Source organism: Elgaria multicarinata, chromosome 9, assembly GCF_023053635.1.
Source record: "Elgaria multicarinata webbii isolate HBS135686 ecotype San Diego chromosome 9, rElgMul1.1.pri, whole genome shotgun sequence".
Lineage (NCBI taxonomy): Eukaryota > Metazoa > Chordata > Lepidosauria > Squamata > Anguidae > Elgaria > Elgaria multicarinata.
The window spans coordinates 60,191,179-60,214,526 of NC_086179.1; the positions used below are offsets into that span (position 1 = coordinate 60,191,179).

At 39.4% G+C, this 23,348-nt stretch overlaps 1 protein-coding gene across 1 annotated transcript in view; it reads left to right on the top strand.

The window, feature by feature from the left end:
* Positions 1-23,348, top strand: part of NELL2 (neural EGFL like 2) — a 126,261-nt gene that overhangs the window by 66,087 nt on the left and 36,826 nt on the right. Inside the window, exons 14-15 of the mRNA XM_063134813.1 lie at positions 15,800-15,922; positions 17,914-18,009. Of these exons, the coding sequence (XP_062990883.1) occupies positions 15,800-15,922; positions 17,914-18,009 (219 nt within the window). The remainder of the gene's footprint in view (positions 1-15,799; positions 15,923-17,913; positions 18,010-23,348) is intronic.

Below are 23,348 nucleotides of genomic sequence, written 5' to 3' on the forward strand. Positions count from 1 at the left end.
AGCGTAATGTACCTACCATAAAATATCTACCACATTTTAACTATTCCCCCCTAAAGCACTGATTTTTGTTCCTCCCTTTCTTTCATATTTATGCTACAACAAGATACTTTATGTTTTACAGTGCATGTAAAATGTTGATGAATTTCAACAGTGTAAATTAATAAAATCTAATCTGAAGCTGATACTTATGAAAGTAGTGTGAAACAATAGATGATGGCATGGTAAAAAAAAAGAAAAGAAGCCTTACACCCACGCCTGGCAAAGCCTGGGCGTGGGAAGACTAACTGCAGGTGAGGGTGGCATGACGAAACATTGGCTGTGTCTGTTGGTGCCGCTTGCACTGGGAGGGGATTAACAAGCTATATAAGCTGGCTCACCCCTCTCAGCTGCCTCTTTAAACAGAGGCTTCTCTCTGTGTGTGGCGGATAGGAGCGAGCATCTGGTGCAAGGTGAGCATTCACAGGCACCGTTGTGGTGTTAGGTAATCCCTGGGGGCCAACCACTGGGAGACTTGTGGCACCAGCTGGCGGGATAAGGGTTACCTTTGAGGCCAACCCTCCTCAAACCACTCAGAGCCCAGCAGCCTGAGGGGGGAGGGTTTGACACTGGAAGGCCTCCCTACCCCAGGATGGGGAGGCCCGTCTGGTGGCAAATGAGCAAGCACCACTGGTCATGCAGTGATTGCCTCGCCCAATCCCAACAATGGCCTCATAAGTGGCCAATAGATGATGCTCGCTTAGGCCTTCCCCCCTTTTGCAGATCTTTAAATAAATGTGGCCCATATTTAATCCCATTCTTGTGTCTCTTCTTGTTATTTCTCACCCTTCACTTCCGCAAATGGTGGTTAAATAAAAAGAAAATTACTAAACATTTTTAGTCTTTTTCATTCCCATGTGAAGCCTTTCTGATGTTTTCATAATCCCAATGACATTTCAAATGAAAACAGATTATAGCTAATTAGCTAGTGAACTTATGTTAAAATGATAGGAAGTGAAAGGACAGTGAAAGCTGAATATACACTGCTTTCATCAGTGTTAGTATTTAACTAATGGGACTTCAGGAAATCAGTATATGCATGAGGATCTCACACATGCACATTGAGCTTAGAGATTGTACTGACACGATAAGAAGCAGAGTCTCATAAACTGATCATCAGGGGGAAATATATTGTCAGTAACAGTAATTACATTGGGTAATTGTGTCATTTACTCTGTTTCAGTCCACTGAACAGGGAAACTACCAACTGCAACATGCTTTTTTACCTTTGATGTTCAGGGTTTTGGAAAATCAAATGTAGCTTAGTAATGAAGATAAATGTTAAGAGCATCTGACATTGTATAAATAGGTAGATCTCCAATTAATTGGACTGGGGGATTTCATCCTAGATGCTGCTACTTTATGTTCCTATTTTCTCGTTGCTTAATAAATGTGTATGTTATTTGTTAAGAAAATGTTGTTTATTACTTTAGCCACTATGTTTGTTGAATTGTCATATTAAATAATGTGATAAAAAATCAGTCATTAAGAAGACCTAGACTGGGAAGAATTAGCATTGGGCAAATTAACTTATTTATCTATCTGTTTCAGTATTAGTAAACCACCCTTCATCCGTTAGCTCTCAGGATAAGTGTATAAATAGGACCAACACACAACCATAAACTATAAAACATCAATAACAATTCAATCTGATTTTCTTCTTCTTAAAAGGCAGTAAAATACACTAGAACAACAACACCCACCACCCAGGTGTCAAAAGGACGAGAGGGTTGACATAAGTTGTACTTCTATGGGCAGCTTGTTCTACAGCAAGTACGATACATCCGAGAACTTTGTGCATGGTCCAAAGGAATTGAGAGGCACAACTGTAGCCTAGCCCCTATGTCAATGCAGCCCATGTTGGGGAGCTTCCTAAAGTTGGGAACTGTCTGCACTATTAAGATTGCAAAAACAATAGAGCTTCGGCTATTGGGCGGTATAAAAATGTAATAAATAAATAAATAAATAAATTAATAAAATATCTGGAAATGATAATAAATAGGAAGGGAAGAATATGCATAGACCATTCTGAGTTCAGTGACCAGTGCACTCCCCTCAGGATATCCTCCCAAAATGGATCTCCTTGGAATTCCTTGCTCTTCCCAATATTCCTCCACTTCATTATATTTATCTTCTTTCCTGATCTTCTGTGTAATCAGAGTTAAGTATGCCTGAGTAGGATGCAGTGGTTTTGTGGCACAGCCCTAACACTATGGCAGGAGATGCTGTGCATGCAGCACACCAGGGGCTGGGTCAGGACAATCACATGTGGTTCCTGCTACCAGGTGCCGGTTTTCTTGATCATGCATGGAGCAAAGCAGCACCATGAATTTTAAACTTTAAAGTTCTGATCTGGAAAATTTTAATATCTCAATTTTTAAATACTACACATTTAATAAAGACACATATCTCATATATTTAGTAAATTTCTTCCTAATATTCACTTCTTATGTGGCTTTCATTGTATGGCTTTAATTTGATGAAATTTGAATTGTTTCTAAATACCCAAATGTCTTTAAGTTACAGTTAACTGTTAGTATGTTTCTTCGAAAAAATCCAGCTCATTCAAGAATAAATAACAAAAGTTGGTACTGAGACAATGATGAACAATGTAATTGTTGAGTCGCACTGGCCATTATATGGAACTTGGTATTATAGTTGTACAAATATATTTTAATTAAGGACCTTAGGAGAAAACTGCTTTCGCATCAAAATATTGTGGTAATATAGGGTTTAAAGTTCCCACTGCTGATCCCAAAGATTGATTAAGAACATAAGAAGAGTAATGCTGGATCAGACTGAGGGTCCATCTAGTCCAGCACTCTGTTCACACAGTGGCCCCCCAGTGTTGACCAGGGACCCACAAACAGGACATGAGTGAAACAGTACTGTCCCACCCATGTTCCCCAGCAAGTGGTGTATCTAGGCTTGCTGCCTCTAATACTGGGGCACATAGCCATCAGTTTCTGTTATTCATAGGCTACCCAGTCTTCCAAGTGCTAGACTAAAAGTCTACAAAAATATTAAGAATTTGTAGAATATCCTGGGGATAGTGACCAAAGCTTATAAACCAACAGAAAGTGATGAATTTAAATAGAGCTTTGTGAACTTTTATTTTGGAATCTCTGTGTATTAAAGCTGAGATACGAACTGGCAAAAATAGTAAACTCAAAGAACTAGAAGTAAAAAGAGCAATAAATTAAAGTATTTACTGGACAATGGCAGACAATCTGAGTCAAATCCATGTGTATTTTCCACTGCTGGGCTGGACATAACTCTGTGGATTTAAAACTATTCATTATCATCACTATTGACAAAACAAGACATGAACTGTCAGTTCCTCTTAAGTATTTCAGAAAAAGAAAAGAAAAACCCAAACAAGATGGGCTTTATCAAAATGTCAAAGCCTCGCTGTTTTGACAGATTGGCTGTCTTTTTGACTGAAATCCATTGCTGGAGGATTTTATGAACAAAAACAGTTATATTTGGTTTGTTGCAGTGGTAAAGCAACTGAGGGAAAAATAACTTTAATATTACTGGGAGGCTATCGTGATTAAAACTTATTTTCAAATTGAGTAAAACACCATTTGAGATTATGGGGCTTAGGTTAGGGGGGAAACAGCTTCTTCTTCTCATTTTTAATCTAGAGTATGTGCCTGGGCCCATACTCTAGATCACAAAAGCTCCCCCAATGCCCTAATTGTAGCTGCAAGAGACAGATTCAAAGTAATGTCTATTTTGGCCCTCAAAGGAAGTCTTCCTTGGAACATCCTGCTTGAGTTTTAACAGATTCAGCCCCATATTGATATGGTTATTAATAACAAAAGCATTGCTCCTCACCTGGAGATTGTTGAGCTTCATATGGATGTAACCATGTAAGTCACCTGAGCTATGTAATTGCTTACTGCAGGTTAACAGGAACAGTACAAAGTCTAACCATGCAGAAGTTCCCATTCCACTCTTTATCAGTCCTAAATTGTGGCTGTAACAGTTGAAAGCTCTCATTGCACAGAATGGTCTAATTGCATTTAAAGTGCCAAGGCCAGGGGTTCCCAGGAACATATAGTGCTGTTATGAACACTCTTTAGATGATCAGTTATATCCCTTGTGTGGAATGCTTCACAGACCACAGATTTGTTTTCAGTAGCCGCTCTATGGGAGCCATTTCATCTGGAATTTTTAAATTTCATTTTTGAAAGAGTCCGTTAGCGGAGCATAGTTCTCAAATAGCTCTTCGTTTTGGAAGGAATTATAGATAAGTTTCCTAATATTTTATTCATAAAATACTTTTTGGACAAGGGATAATAATAATAATAATAATAATAATAATAATAATAATAATAATATATTGCATACATTGCATAATCAAGATCAAGCCTTTTTGTCCTTAAGGATTGTTTTTTGACCTTGCATTTAGTTGCTTCCTTTCCTTGCTTGCTTTAAATAGATACAGCAGTTCAAGCTAGGGTCAACCCAGCCAATGACCCATCAGGACCAATTTCACAAAAATAAGGAAATTCAACAAACAAGGGAGAAACACCAGCTAACTACTTGTTTACTTAACTTTTTTTACAGACTGCAGATACTGTAGCTTCCTCTCTGCCATGTTGTTCCCCCTTTTCTACATTCATACCCCATGAATTCAGGATTAGATTCTATTGTTTTGGGGTGATGTAATGCTGAATAAACTTTGCTGTATTGATTCCAAATCTAAAATAAGCAAGTAATCTTGACAACATAGAAACTTAACCTCTAGAGCAATACAGTAAGAATGGCAATGCCTACAAAACAGCAGTAGATTGATATTTTGGAACAGGATTGTCTCTTAATAGGGCAAATAATGCAACCATTTTAGGCAAATGAAAATGTTCACCTGATTAATAATACAATTGCAATTACAATACTTTCTAGGCTAATAAGCTTCTTTAAAATCTAAATATATTAAACGCCAGCATGATTTGTCCCAACTATCTATACGATGGTGTGAGTATGGGTTATATTGCATACTTCAAAGTGGCAGGGGGGAACAAATTACAACAAGAGAGATAAATATATAATGGTGAACAGTATTTATATTTGAAATGTATATTTCCAAAGACTTGGAAAATGAGATTCTTTGTTTTTGTTTTTATAATGGAAAGTTACTCTATGAAACATGGAACTCAGGAAAGGAGGTGGGAGGGGAAGGGAAAACTAATTTTAGGTTAACATCTATATTTTATTTTCTTAATTGGCTGAACTCTCCACATGAATGCTGAGCACCTATTAAAACTATTCATCAAACTCTCAACTTGCATGCATACCATTGTAATAAATGGAGCTTATATGGGAGCAGAGTTAGCTCTTAAGGTCATTATTTATGCTAGGGATTTTGAAGAAGTTTGGAAAATAACAATATTTTTCTACATACATTGTTAAATATTCTGTGGTAGTATTTTACAACGAAGTCAAATTACTATATTCATTAAACAAAAAAACCTACGATTTACAGAACAACGTTAAGACTCTACAGTTTTCAACCATGCACCAAAAAGCAGGGAAATTGGGAGTTAAGGCTTACAAGCCTTAATGCCACATCCTCTCGAAGGTGGCAGAAAGTGCAAGTGAAATTCTTATTCTCCCAAAGCAGATAAACCATGAGGACAGGATGGAGAATATGATATGCAGAGGTGACTGTGGGGTTGTGGAAAACTGATGACGAATAACTTAGGGCCACCTACTTCTCTTTTTTTGTTTAGAGCAGCCCTCCCCGAACCTGGTTTACTCACGAGGAGCCGGACAAAACCGGGACAGCCAACCACAAAGTCAGGAAAAATGTGTAGGGCCATATCCTGGGCAAATGCAGGGATCACCCCTCCCTGCTCCCAGGATCCCCTGTGCATCATGTGGACGCACAGGGACGATCACGGGACAATTCCCAGAATATTGCCCCTTGTAGACATGCCCTATGTGTGCTATGAATGCTTGCTCTATCTGTCCCTATAGTTTCCTCCAAGGCCCAGCCAAGGTATGCCAGTAAATTAAACCCAAGGGTGGAGGGTGGGATTCCATCAAGTTCATCTGAGAGCAGGTGCTGTAGAACATTGACATTCCAGGAGTGTTGAGGCTGGATTTCTGGCAGGCCCAGCCAGGCAATTTTATGGCCTGTTAGTCCCTCCATTTGCTTTATGAGCACCTGCCTCATAAAGCCAATTGCCACATATGGACCAAACTCTTAGAAAAAAGGAAAGGAGCACTGTGTGTGTATTGGGGGACAGGGGGATTAAAAGGAATGTATAGCTACCTATTCCAAGGAGAGATCTGAATACCAGGTTATCATGGATCCAGAGGAAGGCTGAAAGAGATCTCTGCTGAGTTCTACACCCTGCTTCACCAGTGAGCAAAAAAGCAAACTGGCCTTGGGAAAAGATAGCCCAAAATACTCTAAAAAAGCTAAAGGAAGACATGTTCCAAAAGAGAAAAGAGAACTTTTCTTCTCTCAAAAGGGAGGCAAGAACCAGGCTGAGTCTGTTTCTCAGAAAACCAGGCCTGCTAATGAACTAAAGTTTCAATCCCGTTCAATTCCATAGCTTCCTTGTGGTAGGGTCTGAAACCAGGCTGCTTAGTGGTTAAACCAAAACCCAACAATCAGAAGGAATGATCCCACTAAGGAAATGACTGCTAGAGGAGCCAGGTGGCCATTTTATTTTCAGCATACATCTAGCTGAGGCAGAAGGGAAGGGGAGAGTGATACTACTGAGCATGTGTCATGCTATGGTTGAAGCAGGTCTCTGTATTCACTCTAATGGGATGAATAAACATTCATTAAATATCAACTGAAGGGATTTTTTAAAAAAGAAAAGCCATTCTACCAACTGGAAGGAATGAGGAAGAAGACCCCACCACTGGATTGATGGGTAAGGAGTTCAATTCCCCAAATTTCATGGACACAAATCTCACCACCCTATATTATCAGAACCATTTTGATTCAGAGTGGTTTTTTGTTCCCTTTTGTATTTTATATTGCCCTCCTTCCCTCAATCTTTCACCAATCTTCTTGAATTTTTCAGGGTTTGTACAACCAACATTTCTTTCTGGCACATGTAAATTTCAGCAAGATTGGTGAAATGTTTTCGATTTTATGAATGTTAGAATGACACCCCCCATTACTGCTTTATAATGGCAGAATGCAGAATCTACTCTCCGCTTCTTAACTACATGGACACTACAGTGTCCATGTAATAAAAAGCTAAAGACAGAGTTAAAGGTTTCATAATTTTACAGTTACAAGATTTTCCAATTTTAGAAACCATGGCTAAGAATATTGATTTGGAAGAAGATAAAATCAATACAATTTATTTCACAAACATTAAAATGCATGTAACATGGAAATGTAAAGGGTTGTTGTTGTTAGAATTTTAAATACAACAGATTGGATCCTAAGCTGCTCTTCCATTTATATAAAGAAGGGGATATCCCCCCCAGTTCCCCTCATCGTATGTACACCCCTCCACCATATCTCACACCATTCCCATGGATCCCCTAAGCACCATGAATAGATTTTCAGGAGGTTACAGAGAAAAGAGGGAGGCAGGAAAGTCCCATTTAATTAATGTGGACTCTTCCATTCATGGAAGAAAAAGTAGAATCTAAGCCAATGTCCTTGAGTATTCAAAATTAAATCTTGAATCAAAAGAAGTAAATTCAAGATTTGCTCTAATTTACAATGGCGTAAAGATTTCACCCTTAATTCTTGTATAAAGTGGTAGTTATATCTTTGTGCATTTTAAAGTCATTACTCTGTGAAAAAGCATTATCAGCATGATTACCACATTTGAACATCCCCAAAACTCAGCTATGATGAATGCAACCTATTTTGATTTCTAACTCACAGTGAAATTGATCTGAGAGATATTCAATAAGCTTGATTTAGAAATAATTTGTGGAAATTGCTTGCTTGCTCTAAATGAATATATATGCAAATCTAAATCTGAAAATTATTGTGAATGCTTTGCAGTTTCATTTCTTCGATATGTTATCAAAGAGTAATTCAATGACCACTGAAATACATATTGCCCTGCCGAAGTCAATTTAAGGGCCACTTAATTCCTAAAATGCTTATTCTCCAAAATAAGACAAAGCTGAAGTAAAAAAAAAATTACACTGCTCACATTTTTTATTAATGTCCTTTCTAAATATCTGTGGTGTAACAAATTATACTTCAAAATATCTGTAAAACCAAACTAAATCAAATGATGACCTATAAAACCATATATGACTTTGAACCGCCCAGAGAGCTTGTGAACTGCCCAGAGAGCTTCGGCTGTGGGGCGGTATATAAATGTAAATAAATAAATAAATAAATAAATAATACTTAAAAGATTGCCTTATCTGATATGAGCCTGCCCAGGTTTCTCAGTGCTGGTTATGTCTTTTATTTAATTGCTTTAAATTATTTGCTTTTATGTTGTATTTTAATCAAGGCTTTGATTAAATGGAAAAACAGGATATAAATAATAGTTTTAAAAAACTGGTTTTATTAATACATTTTGCTTATATTGACTATGGTTGGTTTTTACATATGGCTTGATTAAGTCAAAAAGTATTTTATTTGCTTCCATCAAAGAAAAATGGAACGCAAAAAAATCAATGAAGAAGAGAAATATATTTCTTTGCGTATTAAGGCTTTGGTCACAGAGGAATATGTGTGTTCTTAAGTTCAGTTATTGCTTAAAACAGTTTTCAAGCAAAATATTGATCTGCACATGTTTATGGAAAACTGAAAAGAAAGGAAACTAGTATTTGAATTTCAAAGGAGCACTTGCCAAATGCTGCTGCTGTACTCTGGAAATTGTATTATTTTACATCCTAAGAGCACAGTGGACCAGTAGCTGTATCTTTAAGTGTTGTACAGAAGAGGAATTCTTCCAGTTGTGGGTTCTATGATCACTTCCACCTGGCAACCAAGAAAATGTAAGGGGGCAAGAAAGGCCAATGGAGAAAGAGAAGCTTAATTTCTGATGGATTTGAACTAACCAAATAAAAGGGTTTGGGTCTCCTTGGTTTTGGTCCAACCCCACTGGCTGCCATTTAGCTTCTGGGCCCATTTCAAAGTGTTCAAAGGAGCTAACCGGCTAAGGTCCTCCATATCTTACAAAGTGTTTTCTTCTATGTGTAGTTCCCCAGCCCCTTACCCAGGTCAGATTGCAAAAGGTATGCAGCAAGGCCTTTACAACTCTGATGCCTACCATTTGGAATTACCGTTTGAGTGAAGTTCTCTGCTGTTTTAGTATTTATTTTCCTTTTCCTTTTAAAATAATTTAGATGTAGTGTTTGTACTTATTCTTTTTACATTTTGCAATCAAAAGAATATCTGCTGGAAAAGCAACTCAGAAGTTTTATGAATCAATCAGTGAAATTCCTTTGGTATGGGCTTCTGTTATTGTTGTAATTGACTAGCAAGACTATTCAATTTTAATCCTTGGACATGTTATCACATCCATCTGGATGCTAAATTTTTGGTTACTAATTTAGTGAATTTTAGGATTAGACAAATACATATAAGCTTTGTTTTGAAATCCTTGGTCATCACCTTTTTTCAGAAGCTGTGTGGGAAATGCATTAGGCCCATCATTCAAGTGCATGCAATAAAGTGGAACGCAGAGTGCAATTTGTATTAGATATTCAGCGGGAACAGAACCACAGCATTAACCTCAGCAGCAGCATTACTGCTTTCTGTATCATGAAGTTATCCAGAGTATGCCATCAACAAACAATACATTTAAACATATTTTCATTTAAATATGATCTTTGCTTTGATAATGCATAGTCAGAAATCGGATAAACTCAATGATAAAATTTATTATTTTCCACTTAAGCAGCAAAATACCACTTTATGTAAAAGAGACTTAAATCACTCATTTGCTTTTTGTCCAACCCCCTCCCCCACAAAAAAATGCTAATAAATTATGTGACTCTTAGGAAAATAATATGTGGTAGTACTAAAATACTAGTAAAATAAGAGCATATAAAGTACCTGCTGGTAATCAAACTTGGATCTGAAAAACGATGCTGCCTGTTTTGGTGATGATAAAGTAATTGCATCTGACTGTCTAGTCAACCTGAAATCTTTAAGAAAGCATCTTTCTCTTGAGAATTCCATCACATCGGTATAGTAATAAATGGATGGGCTCCCTTTCCAGAATGGAAAACAACAAGCCTTGCTTTCTTTTCTCTCTGTTGTTAGAGTGCTTGGGGTATCTTTTGAAGACAATTCCATTTTAAAAGCTCTTAATGCTTAACTCTTGTAATCTCCAAACTCAAAACCACTGAGTGCTGTTGTATTGCTTTCTATTTGTTAACACAATGTAAAGTATACTTGATATCATTGGGTGCTGCAATTCTTAGAATTTTAATGTGAGTTGTTTCTGTCTCTTACTCATGCAGCTAAGGCCAAACTAGATGCGTATCTGAAAACACTGGCCATGTTCAGATGACGCTTTAGGCAGTGATGGAGGGAATAGGCAACACATAGTACCTTATTTCAGAGGTACTCCCCACACAACATGTTGCCCCTCCCCCTGTCGCTCAGCTGAAAGTCCTGGCATGCTTCTGGGTGGCTGGTGCTCCTCCCTCCCTCCCTCAGTACTCCTGGCCCTATCCCATCATGCATTGCAAGTTCTGCCAGCTGTACAAGAGTGGTCAGGGTGCTTTCGGCCGCTCCTGCCAGAGAACTCTATGACCTTCCAGAATAGTGCACTCGACAGGGGGGATTACACAATGGAGCTGGCCACAAGACATGTTAATCAATGGGTCACGGATAAGCAATGGAGCAGCCCATTGTCCCCCCTGAACATTCCTGAAAATAACATGCTGTGAGTTGTGTGCCCATTGTGTGTTGCCCCCCAGATGATACAATAATCAACACAGCGGATGATTGCCTCTGTACACCCCTCACCCCCATTGATTATTGCGTTGTCCAAATGCAGCCATTGTTTGCCTCTTTCTCATATAAAGCAGGAATTTTCTTACTTTAAAAAGGAGAGCGCAGAAGAAGCAAGCAAAACCCAAACTCTAATCTTACCTTACAGTGTGCTCTGTTGCTTTAAGCAGTTTTCTCCCTGCTTAGCTCACTTCCTGCAAAATCTGTTAAAAGCAGTGGAGCACAATGAGAAAGGGGGTTGGATTTTATTCCTCCTTTCCATGCTACTTTTTGTGAGAGAAGTAGAGCCTTGTATACCCATTTATGTGTGGATAAAACACAAAATTGTTTTAGAAACACATAATTGTCCCGCGCATCTAGTTTGGTGCTAACACAGTGAAATCTGAATAATTTCATTGAGAACGTTCACATCCAATTTTCATTGAGAATATTCACATCTAGTCTTTACAACATGGGGGCCAAGCAGCACCATGATGCAGTGTGATGGGCTATCATAGACTGCTGCTGTCATTTCACCACAGGTTTTCTGTCTGTTTATGTTTGCTTGTTTATTTGGATTTATAGCTTGCTTTTTAGAAACTTTTCTCTTGCTTTTCATAAAAGCAATGAAATACTAATTTACAATAAAATATAAATAAAAATAAAGCTAAGAAAAATTATAGAAGGAAGTTAGTATAAACAACTGAAATGTAATAATAAAATGGCTCCCTGAACATTTTTTTTCAGACCATACTGAAAAATGCAAAGGGGGCTTGCTGGATTTCTTCATGGAGGGAATTCCATAACTGGGGTGTTGCTGTAAAAAGGTCCTGTCTCTGGTGCTCAGGAAATCTCTGATTTAAAGGAAAACTAGAGGAAAGGGAGACTAAGGAGACAAAATTAAATGTCAGGTTGTTTCATATGGGTGAAGGAAGACCTGGAGCATATCTATACCCTAAGGGTGTAGAGGGAGGGAGGGGGAAGGATCGCGGACTTACCTGCTTCCATGACACCCCCCCAGCATCTTGACGGCTGCGCAAAATCCTGAAAGGAAAGAGGGATGTTACGGCTGCCAATTTTTTTCAGCAACAGGAGAAGGAGCACAATTGCACTCCTCCACAAAAATGAGTTTACAAAAATATGAACCCGTTCCCCACCCCCAATCGGCATGGACTCCCCCCATACAGCTCTGTGCCAATTTTAAGAGCACTGCTACACGTAGGGAGGAAGGAACGACCCGGGAGCAGTGGCCACATGGCCCGTGCCCCTCGGGATGGTCCTGGCACCATGGAAAAATTAGGTTTTCTGCAGTTCCTGATATCCCAGGGAAAGTCCCTGGTCGTACCGGGTTGCCCCCGGCATCCTCTGTGCATCATTTGGATGCACAGGGACGATCCAGGGATGACCCTGAGATATAGGCATCATGTAGACATGCCCCAAGAGTATAGGGAAAGGTGGTCCTCTTCAGAATATGATTTCTGGGAGAAGCTTATAGATTTTGTTCTTCCCTCAGAGCTATTGCAGTTCAGCCGCATATAGGACTCTGCCCTCCTAGATACCAGACAGTGGAAAAGGCCAACTGGGTAATGAATCCACTGAAGTTATAGGATCTGAATCAATTGAACTTAAAAGATTATTGTATTTCAGAGATATCAATTCTAGGTAAAGGCTTTTGCTGTATAATCAATATCTGAAGGATCACTATTGCTTATATGTACTTTTAAATGCAAAGTACTACATTAAATAGTCAAGTTACTATGAAGATTTACTGCCAGCTCAACAAGTCCACCGAATGAGATAAATTGGACCTATAATCCTTTTGCTAAGTACTGTGCCTTTCTAAAGAAAGTGAATAAATAGCGCGCATAAAATATTTAGGCATTTTCTTTATCAGTACTTGATATATCTTAATTTTCCTGTTAGATTACATTAAATGCATTTCAATAACATTAAGATAATGATACAAAGCAGCCAAACCAATCTACTTAGTTCTATAGCACAGCTGACACCATGGCCCCAATTTGCAAAGTTGTGACTTTTCTCTTTCCTAATAGCTTGATCCTATCATGTAAATGCTTCTTCTCCCTGCATGCGGCCAGCCTGTGGAATTCACTGCTCCTGGAGGTTACCAAGTCATACGCTGCAAGGTTATTGAGGTGGCTAGAAATTTCATGAGCAATGGCGTAGTTATTCATGCTGAGTTGAGAGTAATTAAATAGCATGCTTCAAGAATTAAAAACAGCAGTTCCTTAATATACTTTGCTGAATACTTAAGAACTGTAGGACCAAATGTTCTGACTATAACAGTAAGATTTATTATTTGAATCAGGGAAAACCAGGGGTCACAATCCGGCCTAGTTGGGACATCTTGTTTCACTTTTCAAAACCATAGTCTGGAGGATCAGGAATTCATCTATTTCCTTCATTTGCTGCTTGTTTTAAACCTATAGGTTTTTGTATTATGTTTTACTATGTTATTGTATTTTATGGCTTTTAAGTTTTGTTTAGTGAACCGATGAGAGAGCTTTGGCTAATGGTGGCATAGAAATGCAATAACAAATATATAAATAATTGAACCCTTGCACATTGCAGGCAATTTTGGGACTTCTAAGGCCCACAGTCAGTGGTGCATCTAGGGCTGGACCTTGGGGCTAAAGCCCAGGACCCACCACTACCCTCCCATTGAACATCCAGAAAGTGGTCAGCACAAAAGCAAGCACCCTTTTATTCCTGTGATGGCCTTATGATTTAAATAATTTCAAAATGAAAAACTTCAGATGCTCAAGAGTATTTTTTTAATCAGGGTTGGCCAATAGTTTCTTGTTGTTCTACCATATCAGGAACACAGATGCAGTTTTAAAGCATGGGATGGGAGCGGGACGGGGTGGGTGGGAGGCAAAGACAAATGTTAGCTCTGTGCTTCACAGCTGAATCTATATGGTCATCTCAAGTGGAGAGGGTGCATAAACCCATTAAGTCCAGGTCTAAAATTACCTAGCTACACCACTGCCCACGGTCAGTTTATATCAAGTAGATAGCATAGAGTCTACTTTTTCCCAGCAAGAACTGAGATTACACCCTAGAATACACACCCTTCTTCCTGCGGCAGCACGCTGCAGGAAAAAGATTGGTAGCAGCAGGCAAACTGTCTTTTAATGAAGTTTGTCTGCTGTTACTGATCTTGTCTTTGAAGAACCTCTGATAAGCTTCAGAGGAACTCCAGGGTTCTCTGGAACACAGTTTGAAAACTACCAATCTGAAGCATCAAAGAGCCTGGCATGATGTACCTCAGTCATCTAAAATTATATTTCTAAAAAAGAAAAGAAAAAGATGTCTAGTTAGCATCTCGGCAGTAATCTGAAGTTCAGGCAGGTTTGCAGTCCTAAAATGGTTAGCCTTGCTTGAAATATTTGGTATACAGATTTTACTGTTTATTCTCATAAATTTAGAAGAGGAGGAACTTAAGTTCAGATAACCTGCTGAAGGTTTCAGAAGAATTAATATTAAATAAATTCTGGAGTTCTTGGTTTCCAGTCTCTAGCTAAATGGCACAGAACTGGACAAAACTAAGGAAGCATGACACATACATTTAGCAGTAAGCATAACACTCTGGACACTTTGATGGAAGACATTATTCCTTATGTTTACTGAGACAGTGTGATGTAGCATTGGACTAGGGTCCTATGGTTGATCCCTGCTCAACCATTAAGCTTATTTGGTGAATTTGAGCCAGACACTCTGTCTTGGCCTATCCCACTTCACAGGATTGTTGTGATAATAAAATTGGGTGGTGGTGGTGAAACATACCTTGCCTTGAACATTTTGGAGGAAAAGCAGGATAAAACTGAAGGTAAAATAAAATAAAAATGCTGGTCTAACTCCGAAGGAGAACTGTATGGCCGTTTCTACACCTGCCTTTTTTTCTGGGATCGTCCCGGGATCATCCCTCTGCATCCAGATGACACACAGGGGATCCTGGGAGGAGGCAGGGACAATCCCTCCATTTTCCTGGGATAATCCTTAGGTGCAGAAAGGGCCTATGAATCTTTAAATCACACTGAACTTAACACAAAGGGGGAAAACATTTATTTCCTCCAAATTTGATTTTTTTTTTTTTTGAGGGAGCCACAAAGATTAAAATTATGGGTGCAATCTTCATTTTATTGACATTGGTCACAAAACTCCCATTGATTTGATGGCTTTGGATTGCCAGCTCTGTGTTCAGTGAACAGAAGGGAGGCTTAGATACCTCATATATGTCATAGAGTTTCACACTATTTCGATACCTAATATATTGAAACAAAATATCAATTCTGACTCTTGCTTATCTTTTGAGTAAACACTGTGAATCGCTCTCAACTTTCAGCTTGTTAGCATGAAAATGTATTTTTGTTTCTTTACCACCTTTAGGTTTCTGAAATTAAATAGCATTTACTGCTTCACCATTCAGAGCATTATGAGTGCCTTACAAACTACCACTGGCCATTACTCCAATTGGAATGTCAGCTGTATATTGTCTGTGCAAAACCCAATGTGTCTGTTTATTCTCCTTGAAAACTGCCAAATTGCAAGAGCACTTTAGGTTGCAATCCTAACCACAGTTAGGTGAAAGTAAGCCCCACTGAACACAATGTTTCCCCCCCCCCCCCGAGTAAACATGCACAGGGCAACACATTTCTGTTTAGAAGATTCATTGAATTCAGTGGGGCTTACTTCCAGGTAAGTAGGATTTGCAGTCTTATTAGAGTAATAAGGAAGGCATTTACTAGCAAACTAGGAGGAGGTTTAAGATAGTGACAGAACTGGAAGAATATATCAAAATACTGAGTGATTGAAATAACCTTTATTATTTTCACCTTTCAGAGCATGATGAATGCGTCACAAATCAGCACAACTGTGATGAAAATGCACTGTGTTTCAATACTGTAGGAGGACATAACTGTATTTGCAAGCCAGGCTATACTGGAAATGGCACTGTGTGCAAAGGTAAGGTATCAGAACAAAATCCAATTGTGCTTCTTTTCTTGCTTAATTTCACCTTCTCACTGATAAATGCTAAAGCTGCCTGAGTACCTGGAAGATGAATATTAATCACGTAGGCCAAACACCTTTAAGCAGTACCATTTGATAGACACCCAATGAAATAATTTCAGCAATGACCTTAATAAATTTTAACATTGACAATTACAAGGCTACAAAGATGCCTTTTTAATAATTTGCTGCTTTTAATAATGTATTAGTTTTAAATGTTTTAATTAGTTATATGTATTTTATTGTGTTTGTATTTGTGTTGTACCCTGCCTTGATCCAGAGGGAGAGGTGGGTAACAAATAAATACATTTATTATTATTATTATTATTATTATTATTATTATTATTATTATTATTACCACCACCATATGCAGATGTGTTGAAGAACTGCAGGCAATTACAGCTCCTTGGCAATGTATCTACATGCAATCCATTCAGCAAACGATGTATTGCCAATATAGATATGTCTTATATCTCTTAAAAGCATGCTTGGCCTTCAATTTGCTTTGCCCAGACTGTTGGACCAGTGACCAAACTTTGTAATTTTAGACATTTCTGAAATCTGTAAAAGAAACATGGACCTTGCTAACAGTCATTAGCCAAATAAATGGTTAAGGAAGTAATTTCAGCCTAAACCAGTTGTGTACTCAAGGGCCACAAAAACAGAGGTAGAACCATCTGTGTGGTCTTTCCTATGGAAATCTTTACTTTTAGCAAGATGCAAAGTTCCATGAGGATCTACATAGGAACACAGGAAGCTGCCTTATAGTGACTCAGACCATTGTTCCATTTAGGCCAGTATTTTTGACACTTCAGCAGCTTCCCAGAGCTTCAGGCAGGAGTTTTTCCATCCCTGTTTGGAGTTGCCAGGATTGAACCCAGCAAAGTTCCAGGTTCAGTCAAAGTACATGCTCTTCCACTGAGCTACAGTCCTGATTAGTGCAGCATCCTTGGGCTCACTAAATTATCATTAGCAAATGAATTGTGTGAAAATCATCATATTTTGACACTTTTGATTTCTCCAGATCATGGATCCAAACATGATTGGCTACTGTGTGAACAGAATACTGGACTAGATGGGCCTTTGGTCTGATCCAGGATGGATCTTTGCATTTCCTTATGATGGGCTGGACGGTTATAATGAGCAAGTGAGACTCAAATGCTTTCTGTTCAGCATATCAGAAACTGTCCTTGAATTTGACACAATGACCCAGTTCACATATGATGCTTGGCAATTCTTGGGCTGTTTAATCAAAGAATTACAAGACAAGTGGAGGGTGTGGGCCATGGGCCATAGGCTCATCACTTCCACTTTTAAACAACAAGGAATGCCCTTTTAATGGATTGTTTCCTGACATCCAGACTCCGAAACCTTGGGTAGAAAAGAGAGCACAAGCTTGCACAAAGGTCATCCCATGAAGCTGATTGGTGGAAGATTCGGGACAAATAAAAGGAAGTACTTCTTCACACAGTGCTTAGTTAAATTATTCACAACTACAGGATGTAGTGATGGTCACCAATTTGGGTGGCTTTAAAAGGCAGTTGGATAAATTCCTGGAGGAGAAAGCTATCAATGGCTACTAGCCCTGATGGTTGTGTGCTATCTCCAGTATTTGAGACAGTAAGCCTGTATGCACCAGTTGCTGGGGAACATGGGTGGGAGGGTGCTGTTGCATGTCTTGCCTTGTTGGTCCCTGGCTGACAGGTGGTTGGCCACTATGTGAACAGAGTGCTGGACTAGATGGACCCTTGGTCTGATTTATTATTTATTTATTTATTTTTATTATTCATTACATTTTTATACCGCCCAATAGCCGAAGCTCTCTGGGCGGTTCACATGATCCAACATGGCTCTTCTTATGTTCTTACGATTTAATGAGGTTGTTATTTTTATTGTTACAATAAAGTTGAGGGACCCTGTCATGATTTTTTTTTAAATGATTTCAGCCTTCTGCAAAGATGGTTGTAGAAATGGTGGAGCCTGTATTGCTTCCAATGTCTGTGCGTGTCCACAGGGGTTCACAGGCCCAAGCTGCGAAACAGGTGAGAAAGCCTCTCCTTTACTTGACAAGGGAATAAACTGTATAGAGTTAAGAAAATAATATTTCAGACTTTTATCTCAAAAGCAAGAACTGCTGCTGAAGGAGCATTCTGTGTTTCCCTTCAATTAATTCTTCTGTATCAAATGTGGTGGTGCAAATTCATTTGCCAGGTAAACAGGTGATTTATATAAGAAAGGACTTGCATGTATGGAATAACAGTTACCGGGTTTTGTTCTCTCTCTCTGTATATGTGTATGTGGGTTTAGTTCTTTGTTATCATTTTTATTGTGCTAAATTATAAACTTTTGTTATCAATCCAAAAACCCAGCATCGATTTAAACGTTATTTATTTCAATTTTAATTAAATATGCATTTTCTACAGTAAGTATGGATGGAGTAATTTCCCCACCTCCACCACCCAAATTTATGTAATGGCAATATTAGCAGCATCTTATACTAACAACCTCATCATGAGTACATTATGTGGTGGTAGTAAGTCTGACTGAGTTCATTTGAAATCATTTCTGTCTTACAGTTATGATCAACCCATTTTATATGATTTACACAGTATACTGGGGGCTGAGTGTGTGGGAGAAGAGGACCAGCTTTTGACATGGATACAAAAAGATTTCCTCTTGGGATGTACATAGAGCTATGCGTGTACTTTTTTAAAAAAACGTACCACCAAGTATTTATCTATGTGACCTTTCTTGTGCATGCTGCAATCTGTAATCTCACACAAACAGTACTACTGTTCCATGAACAGAAACCATTTGGGACATATGATTTGCATTGAATTCTCTGATTGCAAAACCAATTTAAAAATATGTATTTAGTGTCTGGTCAGTGATGTGAAAATTGGGTGGAGTTCTGTCACAACTGACCCTTCATATTTGTTTTAAAATACTTTTTTTTTTTGTATTCATAGCTGCCTTTCAGGGTTGACCTCTCAGTTATAGATATGATCTGACTTTGGCTGCCACTCTATCTAATTCCTAAAAATGGACTCGGAAGTGTAGTGCGATTTTATCAGCTGTTTTTTGGTTATAATACTACTTGTTGAATAAACTGACAAACTCTGGAAGGAAGACAGTGCAGACAGATATGGGTTAAACAAACCACAGTGTAATTGACAGGAGTTGCAAACAGGTGGTAGGTCAGTATGATGTTATCAAAATCTACCTACAACAGGGGGAAATTCTCTCTAGCAAATCAAAGAGGGCTTGTTCTAATAAAAGTTAAGTGGCTTTAGAATATTCCAAAATGGGGGAGTCTGTAAATAAAACATCTGAATAACTTAAATTTGATTTGTTGCCATGGATGCTAAACTGACATGCCCTTTCAGAATGATTGGCCTCAGTATGCCTAATAGATGGACAGTCTACCTCTTATGATTGACTGACTGTATTGCCATTCTGCAATTCTGATCATACATATTTAAAATTATGCAGATGCGGCAGTTTCAGAAGCACTAACTTCATTCTGTTTGCAAATCTGCTTAGCGTAAAAACCGATCAGTCACTGACCTCAATTTCATTGGAAAAATGTTCTCCGGTCCATCTGAGAAGTGAGAAATGATCATATTGTTATTAGGCATAAATTATATTATCACTACAGTAACTTTTCATCCAGATAGCAGGTATCTTTTTCTGAAAACTGATTTATTTCTGAAAATTATTTGGTTAATTCATTTGTTTTTCCGTACTGGGGGATATTATGCACAGAGGTGTTTAATGGTAAAACTATATATGTACAGGTGTAGTAAACCACATTTAATATTGTTTAACTTTGTTATTTCATTTTTTTCCTTTTCCTTTCTTGTGTGATTTTCAATAATGGATTGGAAAATTTATGGATAGAAAATTTATGTATAGGAACAGCTGACTACCTCATCTGATATTTTTATTTCCCCCCAAGTATCATGTAATATATTATATCAATAAAGAACTAAAATCATGTTGATGCATGATGCTTCTATCCAGGCTTGACAGTGACTCTTGAAACTTTGATACCTTTTTTATGGTCAGTGGAGGTAATTGAAGCTGGAAAGCTTTTGTGCTTTATTCTCCAGAATTCACTGGGTAGAAACCTCCCCTTCTTTTACCTAAAACTAGTTGACACCATGAGAAAAACAGACGCAACTGCTAGACTGTTTTCAAATGTTTCAACTGAAAACAATGAAGGAATACTGTTATGCGAAAAGCATTTCATATCCTAGGAGCCCGGTTTCCAGTGATCATGCCATTGCTAGAAATCACCATGTGCAAATGCAACGTTAATGCTGCCTTCCGCAGCAATCTTTCCTCCCACTAGATTAGTTTTTGAAAATACCTACTAGGAATTTATCAAAAACAATTTTTTTTAAAAAAGAAAGAAACAAGATGGATGCTGTAATATTTTTGGGTTTTGAGTGTAGGAGACTAGAGTTTGGATTTGAAGTAGATGTCTTTTATTAATTCATGAAACTTAGCTTCTACCTCCTGCAGTATCTCAGGAGCCCTTCTATCTGAAAGCCTGTTCATACTGCCAGTTTTCAAAATTATTTCGTATGATTGTATATAGAGGTACACAACTGCATCATGAAATAATGAAATGATCCAGTCTGTACACTGCACACCACTATTAAGCATGATTTGTTGTTATGTAACAGTTTTCCAGGTTTGCACTTTTGTAAACAGGGCTGGTTCCAGGTTTCAGTGGCTGCTGCCAGTAGCACCCCACAAAACTTACAGAATTTTACAAGCATTCTAGGGGAGCAGGGCCCACCATGGTCAATGTCTTGCCTGGACCCTGCAGCCATCCCACTTGGCATTGTAATCATCTCCCACAACCACTAGGGCCATCCTAGCCCCATGGATGCTGGAACTAGTAGTGCTGCAACTGATAACCACCCAATCCTCCCTAGGTGAGCTTACCTGTTGCTGCAATTAGCTGGGAACTGAGTAGATGCTTAGGTCTGAATGGTGCTGAGCAGCTGCCATGTTTCATATCCCACAATGTAGTGTCCAGCAAGGGATGTCATAGCGCCTTGCTAGACCTACCTGATAATCCGGTGGGGAGTCAGGGCAAGGCTGCGCTACAGCTAGTGCGGGCCGTTGCCCTTTTCTACACGTAACACGCGACGGGGAAAGGGAAAGCCCCGTCGCGTCCTCCATTTTTTTTGAATTAAAGGGCCATGTGCGCAGGAGCGCACCAACGGAAAGGTAAGGTTTTTTAAAAAAAATAAAGGGTTCCCCTCTCCCCCTGCCCCTGATTTTCCCCCCCACAATGTCTGATGCCCCCCGCTCACTCGCTCGTCCCCGCTCGCCATGTCCGCCCCCCGCTTGCTCACCTGTCCCCGATCTCCTTGCCCTGGCCCCGTTCTTCTTCTCCCCGTCCGCCATGTCTGATGCCCCCCTGCCCGCTCGCCAGCCCACTCGCCATGCCCACCCGATCACCCGCCTGCCATGTCCGATGCCCCCTCCGCGCCCCCCCATCCGTGATCTCCCCACCCTGGCTCCACTCTTCCCCCCCATCTCTCCTGCCGGGTCCGCTCTTTCCCCCGGCCCCCATCTCCCCCCGTGATTCCCCCCCCTGCCCGATGGGCATAGCGCTCCTATGGAGTGCTGTGCCCAGTGCACGGCTTCTCCTGGCTACTCGCGTGTAAGCGAGCAGCCGGGAAAAGCCATGGAAGTATCTAGACCTTCCACAGCCCCAGGTTGAGCCCGGGGCTGCAGAAAAGCCGGGCCATAAGTGGATCCGGTTATCCTGGGTTAAGGGAGGATTTAGCCCGGCCTGACCCTGGGCATTGTCTGCACGCACATCAGGGAGCCCGGGCCTCACACCGGGCTAAGTCCTCGTCTAGCAACGGCCATAGTTGTGTTTACGGCCCTCTTCCACAAAGATAAATGGTTTATAAACATTGTTCCTCGAGCATTCTGGTCATGACGCAGGATTATGAAAGCTGAAGGCTTCTGCTGCAGGAAACTGTGCCATTTTCTTTGTCCTGTTAGGAATCTATAGGTTTAAAGCTTGACTTGGCCATGTCATGGAAAGCTTAGGAAGCTATACAATAACTTTATTTGTCTCTTTTCAACAAGAACAGAACAGCAACAGGAAACTCTTGACTCCACCTAGGTACAACTATGTCTAGGGTCATGTAATTACTAAACCATCTAATGACACTATCTACACATTTTGCATACATGAAGTTTGGAAGATTAAAATTCAGCTCGGATCAGTGACTTTCCTATGTAATTGCATTAGAGTAGATCTCCTGAGCTGTGTGTCACTTTCTGTGGAAGTTACATATTTAGCATGTGTCACTGTTGCTCTTTACTACAACTTCAAATTAATTTGTTCAGGTGCATTGACCATGATAATAGAAAGATTAAGATTATGGCTTCCAAGGGGAGTTTGCATAAAATCCTTTTCATTCCAGTACTCATATTTGCTTAGAAAAATAGTCCTATTATTAGAATATAATTTACTGTCAAAGCTACTTATTAAGTGCGCTGATACTGCTGAAGTCAGAATACTTTAACACTGCAAATACTGCAAGAGAATTGCTTTCATTTACTGCTGTATTCAAACAACAGCACTCACAGCATTCACATGGCCAATCGTCTTCTAAATCCAGAATTCCTAACCAGAAGTCTCTGGACTAGATTTTTCCCAAAGGAAATTTTATATGTTGTTACCAAGGTAATGACATATAAAAGGTATGGCAAAATGTTTGTTCATAGTTTTACTCAACCCATGGCAAAATTTTATCACCCCTTCTACCTTTTCTTCCCAGTTCCCATTGTGTGGATAGCCAGCAGGGCTTGGTCAAGACAGAGATGTACCAGCAAACGACAACCAAGTGCCATTTCCATGACCTCACTGGATCACTGTGCCTGCTGCTGCCATCTTACCCCCTTCAGTATGGTGCAGTTATAGCTGCAATGACTGCTGTGTACTGCTTCTCCTCCTCTTTTTCCACACCTAATGGTGCAGCCATATCACTTTGCTCTGAGAAAGGAGGGACACTATCTCCTGATGTAGTGTCCTACTTTAGTGTGAAGCATTGTGAGGCAACTGAGGGAGATGGCCCTGGAGAGCTATAGAAGCACCTGCCACTTTGCCATGATGGGTATGCGGAGTGCATTACAATAATCCAGTCTAAATGTAACTAAGGCATGTGTCACCATGGCAACAAAAAGAACAACAACCTTCTTAAGACTTCCCCCTGCCTACCCTGCTTATAGCAAACGAGTTATACAGTGTGCTGGGCCGTATCTAAAAATATTTATTAGTTTGTTTACTTATTTGTTTGATGATGATGATGGTGATGATGATGATTCATTCCATTTATATACC